This window comes from Bolinopsis microptera, chromosome 2, assembly GCF_026151205.1.
Source record: "Bolinopsis microptera isolate Bmic1 chromosome 2, MBARI_Bmic_1.0, whole genome shotgun sequence".
NCBI lineage: Eukaryota > Metazoa > Ctenophora > Tentaculata > Lobata > Bolinopsidae > Bolinopsis > Bolinopsis microptera.
The window spans coordinates 16,621,758-16,643,994 of NC_087073.1; the positions used below are offsets into that span (position 1 = coordinate 16,621,758).

The window sequence follows — 22,237 nt, forward strand, 5'->3', positions numbered from 1 at the left end:
TTCTACGGACTTAACTTAAGGCGGGTGACTTAAGGCGGGTGGTATTCCCGAGATCCATTGACAACAGTTCTCCACAGCTTTCTGTCCTCCATCAGTCTAGCTATCTCATCTACTGACTTCAGCCCAGTATCTGCTTTTAGGTTATCTAGTAGTGTTAAGTGAGGTCACCCCCTGTTAGTATGCCCATGATTACATCATTATCAGCATACTATCTACCAGATCTTCAAATAATGTGTCATCCAGAAGAAACGATAAACAGACTCGTCAAAGAAACAGGAGAATGAACCAAAGGATTTCTTTCATAATCGTTACAGACTTTCTCTGCTGGGTTCCGTCTATCATTATCTGCAAGTTTCATTATCTAGAGATCCTTGATGCTACACCATGGTATTCAATCTTCTCTATGGTGATTCTACCCATCAACTCTGTGATTAATCCCTCCCTCTACAACGATATTTTCATGGGAAAAGTAAGGGTGGTACTATCCCGGACTAACACTAGAATATTTGACCTTAATGCGAGTTTGCGGTCTCTAATAGCTAATGCACCGCATTTGAAGTCCGTTCAGTTGAGTTGATTGTGGTGCGTGATTAGTTGATGGTGCACAGCGGGGTCGTGATTACTGCTGGTCGCAGCACCATCAACTAATCAGCAGCTCAGATTTAATTACAGAGTGCAGGAATGATGGTGTTTTTCGTATGGCCGTGTTAAATTAACACGCCATACGAAAAACACATGACATTTTTTAACACTGTTAATGAATGATCAAATTTAGCTGTGTCGTGTCCAAATGTTAAAACTGAACTTGTTGGGTTGATAAGAATATAATTAAAAAAAAGGCGTTTTGTTTGAGAAAGATTAGGGGACAGAAATGTTTACTTTGTTTACTATCTGTATTTTACAGCTTTTGTTTATATATATACTAGAAAGCCCGTGGTAACAGGGATGAATCTAGTAGTTTTCTATTTCTTTGGCAGTCAGTTTTTATCGCGTCAAAAAATATCCGTCACAACCAAAGATACAGCTGATTTAAATGTTGCTCGTACTAAACACAGCGTAATATCAACAAAACCGATCAAAATGACGTTGAAACAATCATTGCACGTGCACGTGCGTGTAACAATCCTCGTTACTATGGTTATTATGCAACTACCTATTTGTTATCTATTTGCACGTGGGCGGTCGTACATACAACAAAAACAATTCTTTGAATTATAGTAGAGATATAAAAAGGCGTTATACAAAAATATTCATTTGGCTGCAGAGCTGATGACGACTGTTGGAGACCATGTTTGTTGATTTAGTGTTGTTCGGTTCAAATTAAATTTTTAACTTTTAATAGTCAACACATTCATTTTTCTTATTCGTGATGTTTGATTAATTACAACTAAGTTAATTTTTGTTGTTGTGGTTTATCGCATCAATCGTGAAAAAATGGAATATAGCGAGCGATCGACTTCATTGTCGGTGTAATTTAATGATTAAATAAACGGGTTACGGTAACATGTCTATTGTCAGATCTGTAGACTAAATCTAAAGGGAGGAGTACCGGGCATCTGTAGACCTCGTTACCGCTGGTATGTTCTGTTAATTATGTTATAGTCCGTGTAGGGTTTAGATTTAGTCTACAGATTAGAGCTAGTTTTTAAGTGTTATTGTTTCTAATGATGATATCTCGTCATGAGTTGAGTTGCTACTACTCTATTATAATTTATTGGGACACATAATAGTTTACACCGTCCCATAATAAACACAGTGCAGTTTAATTACTACAGCGATTGTAGTTAAAGTAGTTACAACTATAAAATATTTTCATACTTGAATTCTGAACATTCTTTTGTCTTGATAAAATCGAGTGATTATTTTTGGGTTAAATATGGAACAAATCAAACATGTATTGGCGGAACAGAAAAATAAAATAAAATAACCGAAATCTGTTCTGAAATTGCACAATAATCAAGGTTCAAAAAGTTGAATTCCAAACAATAACATGCTTTTATAATTGAAAATCAGAAAATGTGCATTTTACTTTTGATGATTATAAAGATCGGCTTCAGCCAATAAAAAAGAACAGTCTGTTAAAGGAAGTAGTTCTCAGTATCATACACATTATCCTTTAATTACCAATCTTTAGGTTATCTGGTCAGGCCTGAGAATTATATTTGTTAATTCAATAATCAGTACGCAATGAATACTTATAGTTATTACTTCGCCATATATCTGAAAATTTTATAATTTATTTCTATAAATGAAAGATTGGGGTAAAAAACGCAAGCGAATAACTTAAACTTGTACTTAACCACTTAAAATGCAACTGCCTCCAGTGCTTTGGGCAAGTTGAGGTTTGTCCATTGGAAACCGTTACTGCCGCCAAAGAGAGCCACTGAAATTGTACTTTTTATATCAATTTACCAATTCTGTTTGGTATTAATAGCCAGCTTTTAGAAACTTTGTAATTGTATAGTCCTCCGAACATGAATTTAAATGAATCACCAGAATATTGAAACAATTAGTTTGCTCAGAAAATACAATTTTCGCAAACCAGCAGTAGCCAAAGAAATTTCATCCCGTTGAGGGAATCTAGCAGCGATCTCTTCATCGTTGAAGGAGATTTTGTATTCCGCATCTAGGACCTCAATCGTAACCTTAAACATCTCGTCAGCTCCGAAATTATCCCTGCTGAACGCAGGCCTGAAAATATAGCGTTAAGTGTATTCAGTATATCATTTGATTGGAAATTTTGCTTACGACGAAATTTTAGTACATAATCTTCTTAATACACCGTCAATCATCATACCAAGAAACTCTAGAGTAGCTGGATTATGCTACAAAAATAAAATAATATTTATTGAAATCCAACAAATCTTTAAGTTTAACGTCGACTGCTGCCTATAATAGAAATAATATTACAACATTTAAAATCGTGTATAAACAGTTAAATGGCAAAGGCTTTCAATCTGCATCTAGTTATTAAAATTGCTGGCATCATATTAACCTGACTTCTGCCTGCCATGCCCCGTTGACGTTGTTGTTCAGAACGACTGTGTCAATGTAAGGTCTGAAGTCCACGTGAAGAAGGTTGATTTCGTCACCAAGAATGTTCACGCTGAAAACGTATTGATATAGTGGTTGAGATTTTACAGCATTATAATATACAAAAATAATTTTGGGTCATGCTCGCATGATATGAAAACATTTATTCATTGCCAAACAATTCATATTTAGACTTCAATTCTTTTGCAAATACTCATGAATCAGCACAAGGAACGTCATGAATGATGAATCAGCACAAGGGAACGTACTTGAATTTGACCGTAGTAATATCTTTGTAGATCCCCCAAGCTTCGATGATATCACCTACTGCCAATGGTCTAGCCAGAATGTACCTCTGTCCTCCAACAGCTGTAACATTAAGTCGAGTTATGTTTCTGAATCTGCACAACAAGTCATAATGTTATCTATTCTTTCGAAATGACCATCGATAAGGATCAAAATTGAAACGATTAAAATGATATCAGTGTCAGAGACGCAGGCATAAAGACAAGCATTTAATGTTACCTAGACAGGGATCAGTGTTGCAGTCTTGGGATTCTGAATCATCTCCATCACAATCGGCCCCTCCATTTGCTGGAGCAGGGTTGGAACAGCTTTTGCTTCTACTTTGAGATCCTCCGTTACATGCAGCAGAGCACTCAGACCAATCCGAAAAATCAGACCATCCTCCGTCAACGGGGCAAGGGTCAGCATTGCAGTCTTGAGATTCCGAATCGTCTCCATCACAATCAGCTCCTCCATTTGCTGGGGCAGGGTTGGAACAACTTCTGCTCCTACTTTGAGATCCTCCTCCGCATGCAACCGAGCACTCAGACCAATCAGAAAAGTCAGACCATCCTCCATCAGCTGGCAGTTCGATCTTTGTCCACTGGAATCCGTTGCTTCCCCCTCGTAGCGCCACTGAGGTATCAAACGTTATATTGAATTTCAAGTCCGACAGACCAAGAATTAGTTGAATGTCAAAACTTAGTGAAAATATAAAAATATCACGAACCAGCGTTGGCTAGAGTAATGTCATCTCGTTGTGGGAATCTAGCAGCAATCTCTTCATCGTTGAAGGAGATTTTGTATTCCGAATCTAGGACCTCAATTGTGACTTTGAAGACTTCGCCAGATACGAACGTGTCTCTTCCGAACGCTGGTCTAAAAATAACGTGTTAATACCGAAATCAAGATGTTGGCGAATATTTAATATTTAACAAAATAATAATATGCATCTCTTAATTATTTAGCATACTATTTTTTAGCATATTTCATATTTTGTTTAAGAAATAGCGCACTTGATGGATTTTTAAATGAATTTCTCGAATCAATGTCAAAAATCTTTACCTGACTTCCGCCTGCCAAGCTCCGTTAACATTGTTGTTTAGTACAATCGTGTCAATGAATGGTCTAAAGTCCACATGGAGAATGTTGACATCATCACCGATAATATTGACACTGAAATTATTTGCGTTGATTCGAACAGAATTTAAAAAATGGGTTTGCCACTTATCTTTGAAAAATTGTTTGCAGTGGATGATAGCTAAAACATTAACTGATCTAAGTCATACTAAAAACCCGCAATTTAGTATAAAATACTAAAAGTAAAAACTCACTATACATAGTTGTATGTATAGTTGAAACCTTTATTCGAGGAAATTTAAAATTAGTTATGTTTTAGTTTCTTTACATTATTTAGCTCCGTAATGTAAAATGTTTGGAATTTCATTAGGCAATGACAACGAAGTTTAATTTTAAAATATTCCATAAATGGTAAACGATACTTTTTACCGTTTCAAAATATCAATCACAATCAAAGTTATAAATATGAAATAGGATCGTGGCGTGAGCGTAAATGTGAGCTAGTCATCATAAAGAAAGATAACGCGCGTTATTCTATCGCAAATTTTTCCTCACTTCCGACGTTTATTGTAAAAGATCTAAATCAAAATTCTAAGAATGCTATAACAGGTGCATTTTTTTCCTACAACCTTGCTAAAAATCGCAAGTTTTCAACTCCATTTGTGAACTGAATTTGCCGGTGAGATTTCGTCAACTTTAGAACATACTATAAATATTAGATACCTACTTGAATTTTTCTGTAGTGTCATCCACGTAGATTCCCCAAGCCGAAATGACGTCCCCGACCTTCAGTGCTCTATTTAAAGGGTAACTCTCTCCTGATGTGGCATCAATTGGAGCTGAAGTTGGAAAATTAATAATAATCAAGTAAAAAATAATATTATAAACTGAATGAGAAAAAAATGAATATCCGAAATCATATTAAGTTAAAAATGATGTGCGCACTAAATGGATTGGCTTTTGGAATGTTTTCTATACTCTATTACTGTAGTCAAACTCAACAACTCATTGTTCGTGAATTTAATATAAGGCTAATATATGTATTCATAATCCTATGGTGCACTAATTCTGAACATGTATTTCGATTACTTTGCTGTTTTCCTGTCGTTTGCCTACTATGCCATCATTGCATGCTGTCAACTCATGACCTATGCTAATGCTTCATCGTAAATCATGTGTAATTGTATGAAAACGAACTAATTATTATTGAACGCAATAAGTATGATTAATTGACGTTATTTATCAGAAGAAATTAAATTGCTGCAAGAAAATAACTAAATTGATCCCGCTACCTGCCAAGAACTGGCCTGAATTCTTGAAGGACCAACTCAAGGAACGTAGCAATTAGCATACAATATATTTTATAGTTTTAGCTGTTGTACTAGGTATCTTATTCTTTGAAATACATCCTAACATCCTACCTCAGTACCTTAGTTTTCGGGCGACCTTGATTTTGAGTCAAAATTAGATATTAAGAAAAATAAGACTATGATTTCGTGTCGAGCGTGCTAAATCACTCTACACTCGATCTTCGAGATTTTTCTAAAAGGGCCCCGACAGTTGAAACCAACCCGAATCGATGTATTTCCGAATCACCCCCATGACATAGGGTTAATATGCTCCACTGACGAGATATCACCCGTTAAGTAATTTACAGCAATAGGAAACAGGATAGCAGCCTGTTTACATCAAAATAGAGGGCCATGGGGTTTTGAATAGTCCCCAGGGCCTTCTCATAGCCATGTGTATACGCGTACCGCGTGACGCGCTTGTTTCACTGCAAGCGAGAGGGCTCTGGTTAGAGCAACCCAGGGCCATCTAGAGAGCGTGTTTAATTTAAGTAAGTCACGTGATAGTCGAGTATAATCTTACCTGGGGACCCCAGGCTATTATGTTCATAAACATAGCCTGGCGAAAAATCGCCGCCCAGTAAAGTATAATCCAAATGATTATATTATTGAAGTTTAGAAAATAGACCCCACAGGCTCAAAAGTATAAAAACTGAAAATTAGAATTTAATTGATATTTTTAGCTTACCGCTTGAGCAGAGTCCGAGGAGTCCAAGACCAATGATAATATGGAGGCTTGTCATCTTAACTTATATTTGAACAGGAAGCTAGGAAAAACGATCGTAAAATCACTGAAAATGAATTTCCTTCCCGCTAAGTATATTGCTTGAACGATAATTTCTCATCAAAGTAAGTCAGTCTAGATTGTATAATCACAGTATGTGACTCATGTACAAAGTCATGCGTCAGACTCAGATTGGACTCTTTTACTTAGTAACACTTGGTGGGTAGGCGTGATCTTACTCAGCCGTATGATCATGGAATTATGTATAATAGTCGTGTGTGACATCAATTAAATAAGTAATTCCTGTATGCTCCAATTTCGATGAATAATATGTGGATTTTGTCAAATAATTTTGTTGGGGAAATAGCGAAAATAAGGAATTTCTTCGCAATTTGTATCCCAAAAGTTTTGATTCAGCTGAAATCTTACGATTGGTCTATGCATCAAAGTGAGTAAGTTAAAGAATGATAAATCCAGTAGGTCTTCAGTCTTAGAGTTTGAGAAATGAGCTAGATCAAGAACTGAGCTACTCATTTGTAAAACTAAATCGGATCATCACCTCCCTATCGTATATATATATACTGTCTCAATATTAGTATGCTCTCAAATCTCAATTGAGAACATTAGTGATGCGGTGCAAGTTAGGGCTGAGTCTGAGCCAGTTAAAAAGCCCCTTGAGGAATGACAGAGAGTTGGTGTGCTACATTTAGCCATCTTTCCAGTGGCCGACATATACTGGCACACGGTTTATAGTTTATACACGCTTGACACATACTCCAGAAAAATGGCCTCACCACATTAATAATTCGGTCATAGAACAGGCAAGGCTGGTCGGTCGGTCGGAGGTCGGTACTTACGACTACAAGTTACGACTAAGTCAAGTTTGTTGAATCGTAGGTTGATAAAATCAAATTGTGTTTGTCTTAGCTTTAACAAAATTGGTACAGTTCCATCGTTGATAAATTTTGTAATTTTATTGCTTCTCATAAATGTTCCAGTTGAAGTATGTACTCAAAATTCTAATAGTCTGTAAATTTGAAATCAGCTTATGTTATGTAAAATTTTAATTGTAAATAATTGAAAATGGTGTGCTTCCATTAAATCAATCGCCTAAACATCCTGTTTTCTGAGGATCTGGATATGAAATTAGTGACTCAAGTCGAATGTCGATGTATTTTAGGACGCTTATTCGGAATCAGCGCCCATTACTAATACTGAATGAAATGAAATGAAGATCGCGACGTGAGACAATAAAACCCAAGTCACGTGATAATTTTTGAGCGAGCGAAATAATAAGAGCTGTCACCAACATTGAACACATGTTAACGTGTCGGTATGACGGGCGAGGGTTACTACATATTATTCGTAATCACCTTTTGGAAAATTTTTACCCCCTCTCCGTAATAAGTTTTACACATAGCTATTGTGTCAAAATTACACTAGCGTAATCATTTGGAAACCAACCTTCTTCTCGGCTGATCACGTAATATGTGAACGACCACTATGCAAAAAAAAACAATTTTGTTTTTGAAATAAGTCGAACACAGAACATATCATTGACATCATTGGTTATTGAATTACAACCAAACCAAAATATGAGATCCCAATATAGGACAAACACAATCCTGAAGAAAGGGAAAATATTGCATGATCACACACCCCTCGAATGGTTATCAGTTTGTGAAACAGGACAGTGTATAATGCTTTTTTGAGTTCTAACGATATGACAGCTACACTGATAGATAACGTCTACACTCTCAATATTATTATGAGTCTACATAATATCAATATCGCTTCGAGATATAAAAAATCAAACTGCAATTAAAAAAACCGTGTATTTGGAAATACTACCACTATTGAGGGTCGAATTTAATAACTTGATACTCTATAAGTATAACAAGAATTAAAAACCTTTAAAGCCATTGCATTAAACAAAATATTCTCCATTTTCAGATCTAAAATTCTGTTTTCTTACCGACAACAGCGTACTCTGAGGCGAGTGATAGAATTTGGTATACATATAGCTAGAAGACAATAAACTGAACAAAACGTAAAACAGTTATATTAATCGTAGCGCAAACATTATAAATCTTAGTTGTTTTACTGAATCAAACGTTTAGCCTTTAAGAATTAAGATTGAGTTTAACGATAAACTAAAACTTAAAGGATAAAATATATCGAAAATTTCGGTCAAAAATCACTCACAATTATATCTTATTTTATCTATGAGTATCATCTACACCATTTTGACGATACTATACAACCGATCGCGTCCATACTACATAGGTTTATTTTGCATATAATTTCACATGTTCAGCCCTTCTGATTCAACACAGAAATTTTTAAAAATCAACGCAATCGTGAATGTTATTAACTCCAAGATCAAAAAGAGCCTTTTATGTGTCTATCCAAGTCGGTAAGTTTATACTCATTATGATAACGAAAAATCTACCAAGACCGATAAACATTGATTCGCAAACTTGAACGGAGACTGAATCCAAAATAGATGGGACACTCTTTCATTCTTCATCATTCATTTTCTCTTTGCACTCTTGCGTGATTTGCCGCGAACCTTGATCATGGAAGCTGTGGTAGGGTCCATAGCTGAATCTCCCCTGAAAATATCGTTATAAGCTCTAAGAACAAAACATCCATAATAGTCAAGCAAATAGCAATATAATCTTATCTCGTAGTTTAAAGGTGTACACCGAGATATGGAAAGAATTTTAACATTTTTGTTTTTTAACTCAATCTGATAGTCAAGCGAATATATTAAATTGCTATTTATAATTACAATATACACCAGTAAATTCATAGTACTTAGGTCAAACTTACTTGAGTTTCTTGGCTGCTTTCTTATTTTTCTTGTGTTTCTTGGCACTGCTAGATCCCTTGCTAGGATCTCCTCCAAGCGTTCCCTTCTCTAGCGCACGCTCCAAGATTGTGCTAGACTTGACGGCCTGAAAATAATTTGTTTAGTAGTACTCACATTACAGCTACTATTGCCACTAAAATTTAACAGCATCAGTTTAAACTACATATTAAAAACATTTTAATATAAATAAATCAACTCTAGCAATACAAAGTACTCACCATTCGTTGAAAAGTGGCCACGAAGAATCCTCCCAGCTCGGCAGTTGGCATTACTCTCAAACACTTACTTGCTGAAAACCATCATCATTCAATCCAATTACTGGCTATAAATTATACAAACTATTGTACAGCATCTGTTATATCAGCACTAATTAAACCCAATCAATTCTATTTTCTTATCTTATCATTACTTTTTCACTTATAATACTTACAAATATCAGTAGGAATGTTCTTCATGTTGACGAGAGGGTGATAGAAAGAGTCGTTGGTGAGAACAGATTCTCTAACTGCACTGTCCACAGGGACGAGACGGAAGGGGCTATCATCAGAGGACTCGCTCAACTCATCACACACCTTTCTAACGAGGTGTTCACACTCTTGAGGGTGGATGGAGCGGGTGAAGAACACCACACAGCTTACTTTGGGAACTACAGGAGAGAGGAGGGGTGTTAGAAAGAGGTTAAACGAAGGTTCTCAACTATGTTACTACATGGGGAATGCATTTCTCATTGTGATGCAGTATAATTGGATTTTTAACTAATACTGGTATTATTTTTAAGATGGAGCCCTTCATCACTATGTTTAGTACGACAAATGAAAGTTTCATCTGACAAGAAATACAGGTGAACTGACAGCTGAGTGCGTGTTTAAGGGTGAGGTACTGTGTTGTCACATATCGGGGGAGACTGGCAGTGTCACATGGTCCTTTAGCTACTGCTGGCAGGATCTTCTCCCCTTCCTCCACCACCAACTCTGTGAGAACACACCATCAGAGGATTATAGAGGATACAATCAGAGTACAACTTTACTTTTGTATTAGGTGTTCAGTGTTCAGTGTAAACAGTACATATTTAGCACAGACTGCTAGTGTAATTTGTAAAGAACGGGTAAATACGAGGAAAACACTTACCGACAATATCCACCACTCCAGATAGGCTACTAGGAGGGTTACACAGTATCCCCCGTACCCCTTTAAATATCTTATCTTTACAGCTTGACTGGAGAAACGGCTCGTTCACTATGTGGACGTTGGAAGCGTTCAGAGTGTCAGATTTAGTGAGCAGCTTTTCTGTGGCGTCGGGAGCGGGACCAAACGCTAAAACTGACCCTTCCTTACTCTGTAGCGCGGCTAGATAACATGCTGCGTTCCCTGTAACCAGTTATTAGTTAGATCAAGGGAATGTTCTTAACAAAATTATTAAATGAACAAACTGGATCCATAACACGCTCCACGATAGGTTTGGGGTTTTTTAGCCTGTTTCTACAATCAACGCAATAACCTATCAGTTGTTCACTATTCATTACCTGTCCCGATATCAGTGACAATGACGTCATCGTTAGAAGAGGGCCCGTTAGGAGAGATCATATTGTGGAGAATTGAGGCTGCTACTACTGTGCTCTTATCCTGGTACATTATCTTGTCAAAATTGTATATCTATTGAACGAAAACATAGTATTTACACTAAAGTTAAAATTAAAAAATGCTCATCGCAGATAAACACATACATTAGATTTGATATCAAAGACAAAATTGATACGTTTATTCAAATTGCTTCACCAAACCTGAAGTAGCAAGGATCCGTCGTGAACCAGAGCGAAGTTAGTGAGATCATCTTTACTGTCGGGTGAGAAGACGAGGAGTTGCTCCAATAGAGGATCACAGTAGAAAGAGAACGGTGTCCAGGGTTCCAGGGGGGCTATCTTGGTGTAACCCCGGTTTTCTAGCGTCATTATCACCTGGTGGAATGGTTTCAAGTTAGGGTTGCTGCTTTCTTATCACTCGAGGACCCAGTGTTAATAAAATCAGTGAGTGTAAGTGGAGGCGTATTGAGGATTAAGGTGTTGAAGAGAAAATGAGAATTCATTTAATAAATTACAGTACTGTACTAGGTAGAACTTAGTTAGTTCAATTACTTCCTAATCAGAATATTCAATATAACGTATTTAACAACAACAGACCTGGTCCTAATTAAGTGCGCGGCGCGGCACATCGCGCTACAAACCTGGTCCTTGTTCCTCCTGAGACTGTTCACCCTCACGTGTCTTGGAGTGCTTACACAGGACTTGTACCGTATCCGGATATCATTACTCATCAGTTGGTCCTCTTGGTATGCGTTACATTTTATCCTGCACCTGGTAAACATGAGATCACGTTAATTTCAGGACCTTCACATCGCAATTTTTCCTTCCGTGTTCCTTTTTTGTTTTCCTATACTTGCTCAGTTTGTCAAAAACAATTTCTTCTTGGCAGCGAAATCGCCAAATATAGTAGCATATTTCCCTATTTTCACTGTGGTTCTAAAAGTATGGTGACCCAAATGTAGAACAAAATTGTAACTATTTTGGGTACTGACCTAGCGAAAGCAGCGTGGAACTTGGTCTTGAATCTGAGGAGAGCCTCGTGGACCTCCTGAACCTCCCTGACAGTCTCCCCAAACTCGCACTGGTACGCTCGGGGAGCCTTGAATCCCAGTAACTTGAGGTTGTAAAGCATCACTGCCACTAACGACTGACATTGTCTGAACTGAGGATCACGAGAGGGTGGAGGGTTAGAAATGGAAACCTATTGGAGGTGAGAGGGGTTAGAAATGAAAACCTATTGGAGGTGAGAGGGGTTAGAAATGGAAACCTATTGGAGGTGAGAGGGGTTAGAAATGGAAACCTATTGGAGGTGAGAGGGGTTAGAAATGGAAACCTATTGGAGGTGAGAGGGGTTAGAAATGGAAACCTATTGGAGGTGAGAGGGGTTAGAAATGGAAAACCATTGGCGGTGAGAGGGGTTAGAAATGAAAACCTATTGGAGGTGAGAGGGGTTAGAAATGGAAATCTATTGGAGGTGAGAGGGATTAGAAATGGAAACCTATTGGAGGTGAGAGGGGTTAGAAATGGAAAACCATTGGAGGTGAGAGGGGGTTAGAAATGAAAACCTATTGGAGGTGAGTGGGGTTAGAAATGGAAATCTATTGGAGGTGAGTGGGGTTAGAAATGGAAACCTATTGGAGCTGAGAGGGGTTAGAAATGTAAACCTATTGGAGCTGAGAGGGGTTAGAAATGGAAACCTATTGGAGATGAGAGGGGTTAGAAATGGAAACCTATTGGAGGTGAGAGGGGTTAGAAATGGAAACCTATTGGAGCTGAGAGGGGTTAGAAATGGAAACCTATTGGAGCTGAGAGGGGTTAGAAATGGAAACCTATTGGAGGTGAGAGGGGTTAGAAATGGAAACTAATTGGAGGTGAGAGGGGTTAGAAATGGAAACCTATTGGAGGTGAGAGGGGTTAGAAATATAAACCCATTGTAGGTGAGAGGGGTTAGAAATGGAAACCTATTGGAGCTGAGAGGGGTTAGAAATGTGAACCTATTGGAGCTGAGAGGGGTTAGAAATGGAAACCTATTGGAGGTGAGAGGGGTTACAAATGGAAACCTATTTGAGGTGAGAGGGGTTAGAAATGGAAACCTATTGGAGCTGAGAGGGGTTAGAAATGGAAACCTATTGGAGGTGAGAGGGGTTAGAAATGGAAACCTATTGGAGGTGAGAGGGGTTAGAAATGGAAACCTATTGGAGGTGAGAGGGGTTAGAAATGGAAACCTATTGGAGGTGAGAGGGGTTAGAAATGGAAACCTATTGGAGGTGAGAGGGGTTAGAAATGGAAACTAATTGGAGGTGAGAGGGGTTAGAAATGGAAACCTATTGGAGCTGAGAGGGGTTAGAAATGGAAACCTATTAGAGCTGAGAGGGGTTAGAAGTACAGTAATACCTGGACGTAGCTGCTGTAAAAGTAAGTATCTAGTAACAGGTCCTCTATCACTTGAATATCTGAAGAGGAAAACACAATTAAATTTACAGGTATGCAAAGTAAAATATTCATAACTTAATTATTCTTAACGATCGTGATTTTTTCCACACAAATTCCGATGCTCAAGAAAGAAATCTCATTAAAGTTTCTGGTTCGAAACTTGTTGACTCACAGTGAAAAGTTCCAAGGGCTAGTTTATAAGTCTGCCTCATGAGATAGGGATCTGTTTTAAAATAGGAGGGCTGCGGAGGTAGTCCTCTCTGACCCTGTAAAGTTAAGTTGACATAATATATACTGAATTTTAGCATATTTTAGCATATTGTATGCTGAATCTTATATTGGAAGATTATACCAAAATGATAAAGGTGCCGAAATCAGGGTCAGTGGAACTGAATGAGGGATCTTATCTGATTGAAAATCATTTCATTATGTTATGAAATGAAACATCAAAGGTAATACGTTAACTTTAAGCTAGATAACCTGAATGTATTCGAGGTAAACACTGGCAGCTAGCATTACTCTGTGGTTGTAGGGGAGAAGGCGTTTTGTTCTCTGGATCGTGTTCACCTCCTCAAACTGGGGCTGAGGATCTGACAGAGATGGCTTAGATTTAGGATAATATTTAGGTTGATCTTGCATGTGGGCGGGATATGATGGTTTTGGTTGTCGGGAATAGAAATGTTGATCTGGCGGAGAGTGGTAAGTTTTATCTTAGGGAAATAGCAAGGTTAAACAGGTTGGTAACCACATCGCTTTATTACCATATATCTGTTCAAATGGTCACATTTCTTTCTGTATCGACATAATATTGATATACGCGCTTGGAGTAGTTAAAGAGAAGAAGTCTCAAAATCAATGGAAAATAAGTGACATTTTTTACGAGAGCAGTGATAATCTACCCAACAATCACCTCATCTCTATATTGTATAGATCCCTCGATTATAAGACACAAAAACCAGCTCAGCCAACTCTACATTTTCTAGACTAGTAATAAAGAATCGAGCAGCTGTATGCCACAGATAAGAGGGTGAAATGAGTAGAAAAAAGAAAAACGGACAGAGAGTTCATGTTGATATCAAACATTTCAAACTTCAAAGCCGCAATGATCAATCGATTACCTTACTCGGGATTATTACGACGGGTTTATTAACGACCGGTTAAAATATGGTTCGGGAAAAATATGGCGAAATTGCTCAAAACCAACCACATTTTCCCGGTCGCCATTTTACCGGTGTCCAACCTTTCAATTTTAGATTCAAAAATTTTGTCTCAGATGTAAATTTCCTTATTAGAGATAAGCAAGTTTAGAAATTTTCGCATTGCTAAAACTTGTGAAACAAGTCGAATTATCAATAATTGTTGAAAGTAGACAGAAATAATGACTCGTGGTTAATCAAACTAGATGGAAAATAATTTTTAACATTTGAAGCGTAACAACCAGATCGATATTAAGATAAAGGGAGAGCTGTCTAGTCTTCCAATAAGTTGTAATCATCTTCGTTATCTTCATCTGGATCATCCCTTTCATCAGTTTTAATTAATTCAAGTTTTAATTTAACTGTTACTTTTACTTTGAGTCCTATTTCATTATGTAGAGATAGTCAATCTCTACTATAATTCAAAGAATTCTTTTTGTAGAATGTATGTACGACCGCCCACGTGCAAATTAGACGAGAAATAGGAATTTAGGTAACAACCAAAAGGTTCCATAGCAACGGTGTTTTAATGCACACATGCACGTGCAAAGATTGTTTTAACGTCATTTTGATCGGTTTTGTGGTAATTAAGTTGTGTTTAAAGTGTTTTATATTTAAATCGGCTGTATCTTCGGTTGAGATGGATATTTTTTGATGCGATTATAACTTTCTTTCAAAGAATACTACTAGCTTCGTCCCTGTTACCACGGGCTTTCTAGTACCTAATAAATTAAAAATTGGCCTATTTAAATCAAATTTGACAATAAGGATATATGACAAGAATTGGGCAAAAAGGTGAATTTTTTGCAATTTTAGCCAAATGAAGTCGAAAAACCTACAACAAGTGTCCCAATAGTCTTCTTTAGTGAATATAAGACAACGATTAAAATATGAGCACCCATACCCCTTGGGAACCCTAAAAGCTGAGTAGGCGGGTTTATTAACGACCGGTGAAAATGTGGTTCGGGAAAAATATGGCGAAATTACCCTAAACCCACCACTTTATCCCGGTCATAATAATCCCGAGTAAGGTATGTAGCGATATTGATGAATTAAAGTTCCACTTCTCTGATGTTAAATACACAACCTATAGATGTGGATACTGGCGGGGAGGTGAGACACATTTGTTTACTTTAATAGTAAGTACATGTTCGGCGGGTTGAGGAGGTGATACACATTTGTTTACTTTAATAGTAAGTACATGTTCGGCGGGTTGAGGAGGTGATACACATTTGTTTACTTTAATAGTAAGTACATGTTCGGCGGGTTGAGGAGGTGATACACATTTGTTTACAGAAGAGAGGATTAAGTTCCGCTGTATGATATTACATGCTCAGATATCACACACATCAGAGATATCTAGATTGATAGATAATACTCAGCAGAACATGCAGCAGAAAGTGCTTGTCTCCAACACAGAATAAATAACATAGCCACTATAGTCTACCGTCACCCTACCTTGGTTCATGAATATCCAAACAAAATCGTTCCAATCTTTAATATCCCAGAAACCTTCGGGCAGGGGCCTAGAGTTCATTCTCTGCAACATAACAAAACCACAGAGAGCAGACGACGGTAAAAAAACAAACTCTCAGGTAAGGAACCGACCAGGCAAGAGTCTCGGCTCTCTCTCCTGCTGACACTCCTCCCTCTGTTTCTCTAATTAATCCTGACCGGAGTAGTTTTAATCATTGAGCTATTGTTGACCAGCCAACAGCTGAGCCACGTGAGGATCACGTGCCCGTGCATGCCTACATCATACTCACTGATACTCAGGACTGTAGTCGTGACGTCATCTGACCACGTGACCTGCAGTCTGAGCAGGTCTGCTCGCTCCAGTTTGGACGGGCAGTTGGTGAAGAGACCCCGGATGAACGATAACATTGGAGATGCTGTCAGAATGGCAGGAGAATATGAACTGATGAAAAGTTCAAATATTGAGGGTATAAGGGGGAGAAGTAAAACATATTGCTTTCAGTGGTGGGGGTAAAAAAACATGGTAATATGATTTATAGTGTCACACAAAGTCATAATTAACACATGTTCGGCGCAAGCTGCAGTCACTAGTCGTGACTTTTGAACTGCTTGTAAATATATCGCCACCTACTTTCATATGTCAGCAACGATGATTGACCAAGCAGGTCAGGACAGGATTTTGTCCTATTTTCGAGAATGGCGAACTGAAGAACAAGGAAAACGTAACAATTTGATAAGAAAAATGAGAGAGAGAGAGTCGGAGTTACATGTGATCCTATGTGAGAGGCCTGATATTTAAACGGCATTACCGGATGGTTATTGTGATGTCACAGTGCCTATTATCTTGTCCGGCAGCCAATCATGCGGTTAGTACTTAGTATGACACAACTTCCGTAAAACATACTATGATAAACAAACAACATGTAGGTGGCATTTGTGACAATCTGTCATTTGTCACTGTCTGTCATTTGTGAACGTTTTGCTTATTCACTCATCATCATGAGACTGAGCATCTTATTGGCTGGTTTCATAGCAGCAACTGTATTAGTCTATGAAGCAAAGACAAAGCCCCTGCCATGTGTGAGTTTACGAGGAGCACGAGGTGTACCGTGTGGGAAGATTTCTCGAGGTAAACCCCCCAGTGCCCGAGGAAAGCCGAATATACCCAGATTTCTCACTTCATACCACAGCAGTTCAATAGGATACAGCACTGGAGCTTTAACTTCACTGTTGCCGGGTGATTCCAGCACTACTTTACCAACACCTCCATTACCGTGGAAAACTAGCCCCTCCACTCCTCAAACCTCTAAAATAACCGCCCCACCCCAGCCAGCCACCCCCGACAGCTCTACAGAAACTCCTTCACTGCAGGAAGAATCTAGCACTTACTCTGTTTCTATAACTGCAGCCTCTTCAGATGGGAAAACCACCACTGCAGAAACCCTGTCACCAGCAGCGTACACAGGGGTAACAACAGAAGACAGCCGAGAAGTGTTCTTTGCTTTCAACTCAAACACAGGTTCCAGTGGTCCATACACCTTCACTCAACCTCCCACAGACTTGTCCACAGAGATATTCTCTGAGGAATCGAGTCGGTTTACCTTTGGTCCGACAGAAATCACGGATTATTTTTCAGATGGTGAAACATCGACTGAAGAATGGACAGAAACTTCTCGATCATCGGAATTTACGGATGAAACTGAAGCCACATCTGAGGCAACTCCTCGATCATCGGAATTTACGGATGAAACTGAAGCCACATCTGAAGCCACTCGTCGATCATCAGAATTTACGGATGAAACTGAAGCCACATCTGAGGCAACTCCTCGATCATCGGAATTTACGGATGAAACTGAAGCCACATCTGAGGCAACTCCTCGATCATCGGAATTTACGGATGAAACTGAAGCCACATCTGAAGCCACTCGTCGATCATCAGAATTTACGGATGAAACTGAAGCCACATCTGAGGCAGCTCCTCGATCATCGGAATTTACGGATGAAACTGAAGCCACATCTGAGGCAACTCCTCGATCATCGGAATTTACGGATGAAACTGAAGCCACATCTGAAGCCACTCGTCGATCATCGGAATTTACGGATGAAACTGAAGCCACATCTGAGGCAACTCCTCGATCATCGAAATTTACGGATGAAACTGAAACCACATCTGAGGCAACTCCTCGATCATCGGAATTTACGGATGAAACTGAAGCCACATCTGAGGCAACTCCTCGATCATCAGAATTTACGGATGAAACTGAAGCCACATCTGAGGCAACCACTGTCCCACAAACAAGCTCAGAAGCACAAACAACCACTAAAGCACAAACGACATCAGAATCAAAAACAACTTCCCCAGTTCCATGTAAACGAGGACGGAAAGGAATGAGGAATGGTTGCAAAAATGAAAATAATAAGAAAGGTGGTGATGATAGGAAAAGGGGCGGTCGGGATCGGGACTATAGAAGAAAGGAAGATATGAAAAACGACAAAAAGGTAAAGGGAGATGAGAAAATGTACGTGAAACCGGAGAAAGGCGGACAACGAAACAACGGACGAATTAAAGGTGACCGAGAAATAATTCTAACCTAGATTACCTTGAATATTGGATATGTAGTTGGTACAGCGTGAAAGATCCCGAAAGAAAAATTTACGGACTATAAATTTATATCTTAACTTTAAATATGTATTAATGGAATTTACTAAAATTTATAAATTGTAACTAATTAGTTATCATACCGATAGAGACCCCTATCGACGCCCCAGAAGAATCCTGGTTAACTCCCAGTTCTTCAAGTCTACCTATTGCTGTAGGTCTCAATATTTCCACCATGCTCGTTCTTCTATTCTGAAAAATATGATTCAAATTATAATTGTTCAATAACGGATTATAGTGTTAATAGTGTTCAGAGAATATAATTATCAAATGTTTCTATTCTTTCGATTTGTTCGACAAAACCTATTGCACCTAGAACTTAACTATCAAAATTATGTCTAGTTCACTCGACTTTTTAATCGTCGATGAACGACTACTAAACGAACTTTAGACTTCCTGCGTTTTTTTGGGGAACAATCAGTAGTAAGCTTCATGTTGGGAAGGTTGTTAAAACAGGTTGGAGTACTTGATGACGAGAGTGACAATTTTCTTTCTGCATCAAGATCAGGAGCTGAGAAAACAGCCCTATTCTCACAAGAACATGCAGTCTTCCCGCACTTCAAACACCGTATAGAAACTGAGCCGGTTGATCTAACGTTGGTTCTAGAGGTAGTAACTGCAACTGAGGATCTTCTCTTCATTTTAGTTTCCATAACTTCGTGTATGATCTGTTGGCCTGTCTGTTGTTCTCTGACGTGAGTTTTAGCCATTATTTGAGTGGCGAGGGAGCTCAACCGCCGTTGTTTGCCGAGTCTTTGTTTTCTCGTGCGGTGCTTAGAGAAAAGTTGTTCATTAAACTCCGTGAGATACAGTACCCGTAATCGCATTCTCTCCAATCGAGACATAGATGATGTTGACAAAACATTAAGAGTAGATCGCCTGCGCCGTAATTTAGGTTCTATAGGTTTCTGATTGCACTGACTTCTATGAAAAGAGATCTGACTCCAGAGTTGTAACGCTGATTGCAGGTTGGGTAGATACAGTATAAACTCGTCAATTACTGTTTTCTGAAGCCTGTTTGAATATGGCACCTGGCAGGTGTTTGTGTATCGAACGTTTCTTTCCATTCTCTCATCAAATAAAGAGAGCAGAGAACCACTACAGCTCTCAGTTCCATCTCCATCAACAGAGAAATCTTTTCCAGAATCATTGCATTCCTTCCCCTTATTTCTCTCTTCCTGATCCTCTTCTAACTCCTCTTCATCCTCCTCAGTAATCGAATACTTCTTTTCTCGATGAAGATCATTCAGGTTGCATGAAAGAGTAATGAAGTCAAACTGATCGATCATTAGAAGCTTTATAGCATTCAAGCGATAGGTTCACGGATAACCTCTGTTTAACTTCAAGGACGATTATCTAATGTCTAGTAATACAAAGATGTACTGAAGTTCAAACCACTGAAGCGCTACAGCGACCTGTCTTGAACATAGAGTATAGATAGGATATAACAACGTCTGTTTTCCTCCGATAAAACCAAGCTATTGATCACTAATAGATGTTTAAATGTCATGGCAACCGCCATTATAATCGATCAGACTATATCCCGGATACGAAATATCCGCACAATTAGCACCTTGGTCTTTAGCTCTCAGTGAGTCTCACTCCTTAACATCCGTTGTCCAAATGAGTCTACCTTTTGTTAACCTAGACCCAACATTACCATTAGCATTGCCAAAAATAGCATTCGGAGCTTAAACCGTTAATCCGTTATCTGTCTCGTTATCTGATTCCGTAGAATATGTTTGAGTTTCAGTTACCAGCAGAACTCTATCTAAAACCGGTTGTGCTTCTAATCGTCCGTAAAGGCGACCGCAATACATAATTTCATACCGAACGAAGCAGGGATAGAAAATAGATGCAACGTTTAACTATGTCATTATCATGTATGTGTCATGTGACAAGGTATGAGGACGAACCTTTTGTAATTCCTGATTTGAGTCTGCACGTCTGGTACTCCGGAGAAAACTGTGATTATCACACTCTTCTCCTCACATCTAGAAATGGAAAATAATGATCTGATTATCTTTAACACAATGGTTTGAAATCTTGTAATTTTGGGTAATAATTTTCAGAATATGGAATGAAAACATTGTATAAACGTTTCTTCAGATTCAGCAGAACAGGACATTCGAGAAATACATTTCGATCAACAGATTCTCTACGATCGCAATTCACTTAAACTGAAAGCAAGACACGAAGTGTGCGACTAAAGACGAGCTAAAGGACCATAAGAAGCGCAGTGAATTGATTACCGGACTTAATTTAATAATTAGGTAATCAGGTAATTAATGTTCACTTCTTTCTCTAGGTTATCAAATCTCTCAATAAGACGGGTAGTGTCTGTAAGCAGTATCTAGCTATGCAACTAAACATGAGGATTAGAACATGGCAACAAATGTTTTATGTAACAATTCACAACTATTATCATGATTTATGTGATAACAAGCAATAAGCATAGGCAACATAACAGTATCGGCTGTTCCTTGCACAGCCGCGACAATACTGTTAATAAATAACAAATATTCCACCACGTATGAAGTAAATTAAGTGAATGTGAGAAAGGCAATATTTAAATGAGTCACCTTTGTATGGTTCCCCACTTCAGATATCCCCTTATCGAATTGAATAAATTATGTGCGAAATTAAAGGATAACCTCCTACGCATATTTTATCTGGGCTACAGGGAGAGGGTTTTAGAGGCACCACATTTGTCATAGCTTGGTAGTACTACTATCCTAATTTATCATTATGGCTTAACTTTGAGACTTACACGAGACCATCCTGGAGTCACCACCATTATTCTCCAAAAACATCTTGGGCATCACTGCACTATACGGTCAAATCAGTACGTTTTATCAGTAGTTTTATAACTCTCCTTGGCCTAATAAAACTAGACCCTTCATATATTCTAGAAATAAAGTAGAGCAAAATACTTCAATGATTCACGCTGAAACGAGTGCCTGCATAACAACTACGCCACAAGTCAAGCTACTGTAGTCGTAGAGCACGCACAAGTATTCGACTTGTAATACTCCTTCGAGCAGGAATGTGCACTGTATAAACAGTCCGAGTTTAAAATCTAACCACAAGAAATTTTACAATGTTAAACACGATAAACAATAAATTATATGACATTTTAGCGCCACGAACCTAAGCGAAAGTAAAAAATCCTTGTATTAGGAGTAGAAGTGAAATATAAGCCCTGTAAGATTGGTAAAGTGAGAAGATGGTATATTTGGGTAGATACAATTAGATTTTAGGGTTTAGCAGTGTAATACGTAATGTGAGGAATGATTTATGATCGAAATTTAGGGTGTACACTTCAGACTTCTTCCAAACCAATTGTGCTACGTTTGAAGTGAATATACCAAAAAAATGTTAAATATGCTCATAATACGGTTTTAGAAAATAACATCAAACACTTAATCTCACAATAATTATCTCTCATTCTCATCACCAAAATCACGTCTGTATATAATTCAAACTAAAACCCTCCACTTAATCGGCAATTATTGATAGATTTGAGCAATTATCTCGCAATTATAAT

At 38.2% G+C, this 22,237-nt stretch overlaps 2 protein-coding genes across 6 annotated transcripts; both read right to left on the reverse strand.

The window, feature by feature from the left end:
• Positions 1-1,897: 1,897 nt before the first annotated feature.
• On the reverse strand, positions 1,898-6,563 carry LOC134826536 (uncharacterized). Of its 2 annotated transcripts, none has more exons than XM_063838931.1 (10): positions 6,436-6,563; positions 5,126-5,237; positions 4,384-4,494; positions 4,049-4,197; positions 3,559-3,954; positions 3,303-3,402; positions 2,996-3,106; positions 2,543-2,691; positions 2,301-2,383; positions 1,898-2,149 (listed from the first exon to the last, which is right to left on the reverse strand). In XM_063838931.1, exons 1-9 carry the CDS (start codon positions 6,488-6,490, stop codon positions 2,304-2,306), a joined length of 1,263 nt encoding a protein of 420 aa, XP_063695001.1. In that variant the 5' UTR covers positions 6,491-6,563; the 3' UTR covers positions 1,898-2,149; positions 2,301-2,303. The 2 variants fall into 2 exon arrangements, with proteins under 2 accessions (XP_063695001.1, XP_063695002.1); XM_063838932.1 differs by having other exon boundaries at positions 2,296-2,383.
• A 1,436-nt stretch (positions 6,564-7,999) lies between these two features.
• Positions 8,000-20,686, reverse strand: LOC134826652 (putative methyltransferase NSUN7). 4 transcript variants are annotated; one of them, XM_063839114.1, is made up of 15 exons: positions 20,607-20,686; positions 18,774-18,882; positions 13,840-13,949; positions 13,532-13,625; positions 13,321-13,379; positions 11,919-12,088; positions 11,568-11,697; positions 11,128-11,301; positions 10,870-10,969; positions 10,475-10,714; positions 10,198-10,317; positions 9,777-9,992; positions 9,565-9,635; positions 9,307-9,431; positions 8,000-9,086 (listed from the first exon to the last, which is right to left on the reverse strand). In XM_063839114.1, the coding sequence occupies exons 2-15, from the start codon at positions 18,865-18,867 to the stop codon at positions 9,005-9,007; spliced, it is 1,785 nt and encodes a 594-aa protein (XP_063695184.1). In that variant the 5' UTR covers positions 18,868-18,882; positions 20,607-20,686; the 3' UTR covers positions 8,000-9,004. The 4 variants fall into 4 exon arrangements, with proteins under 4 accessions (XP_063695184.1, XP_063695182.1, XP_063695185.1 ...); XM_063839112.1 differs by having other exon boundaries at positions 11,919-12,127; XM_063839115.1 differs by lacking the exons at positions 18,774-18,882; positions 20,607-20,686 and adding an exon at positions 16,014-16,210.
• Positions 20,687-22,237: the final 1,551 nt, after the last annotated feature.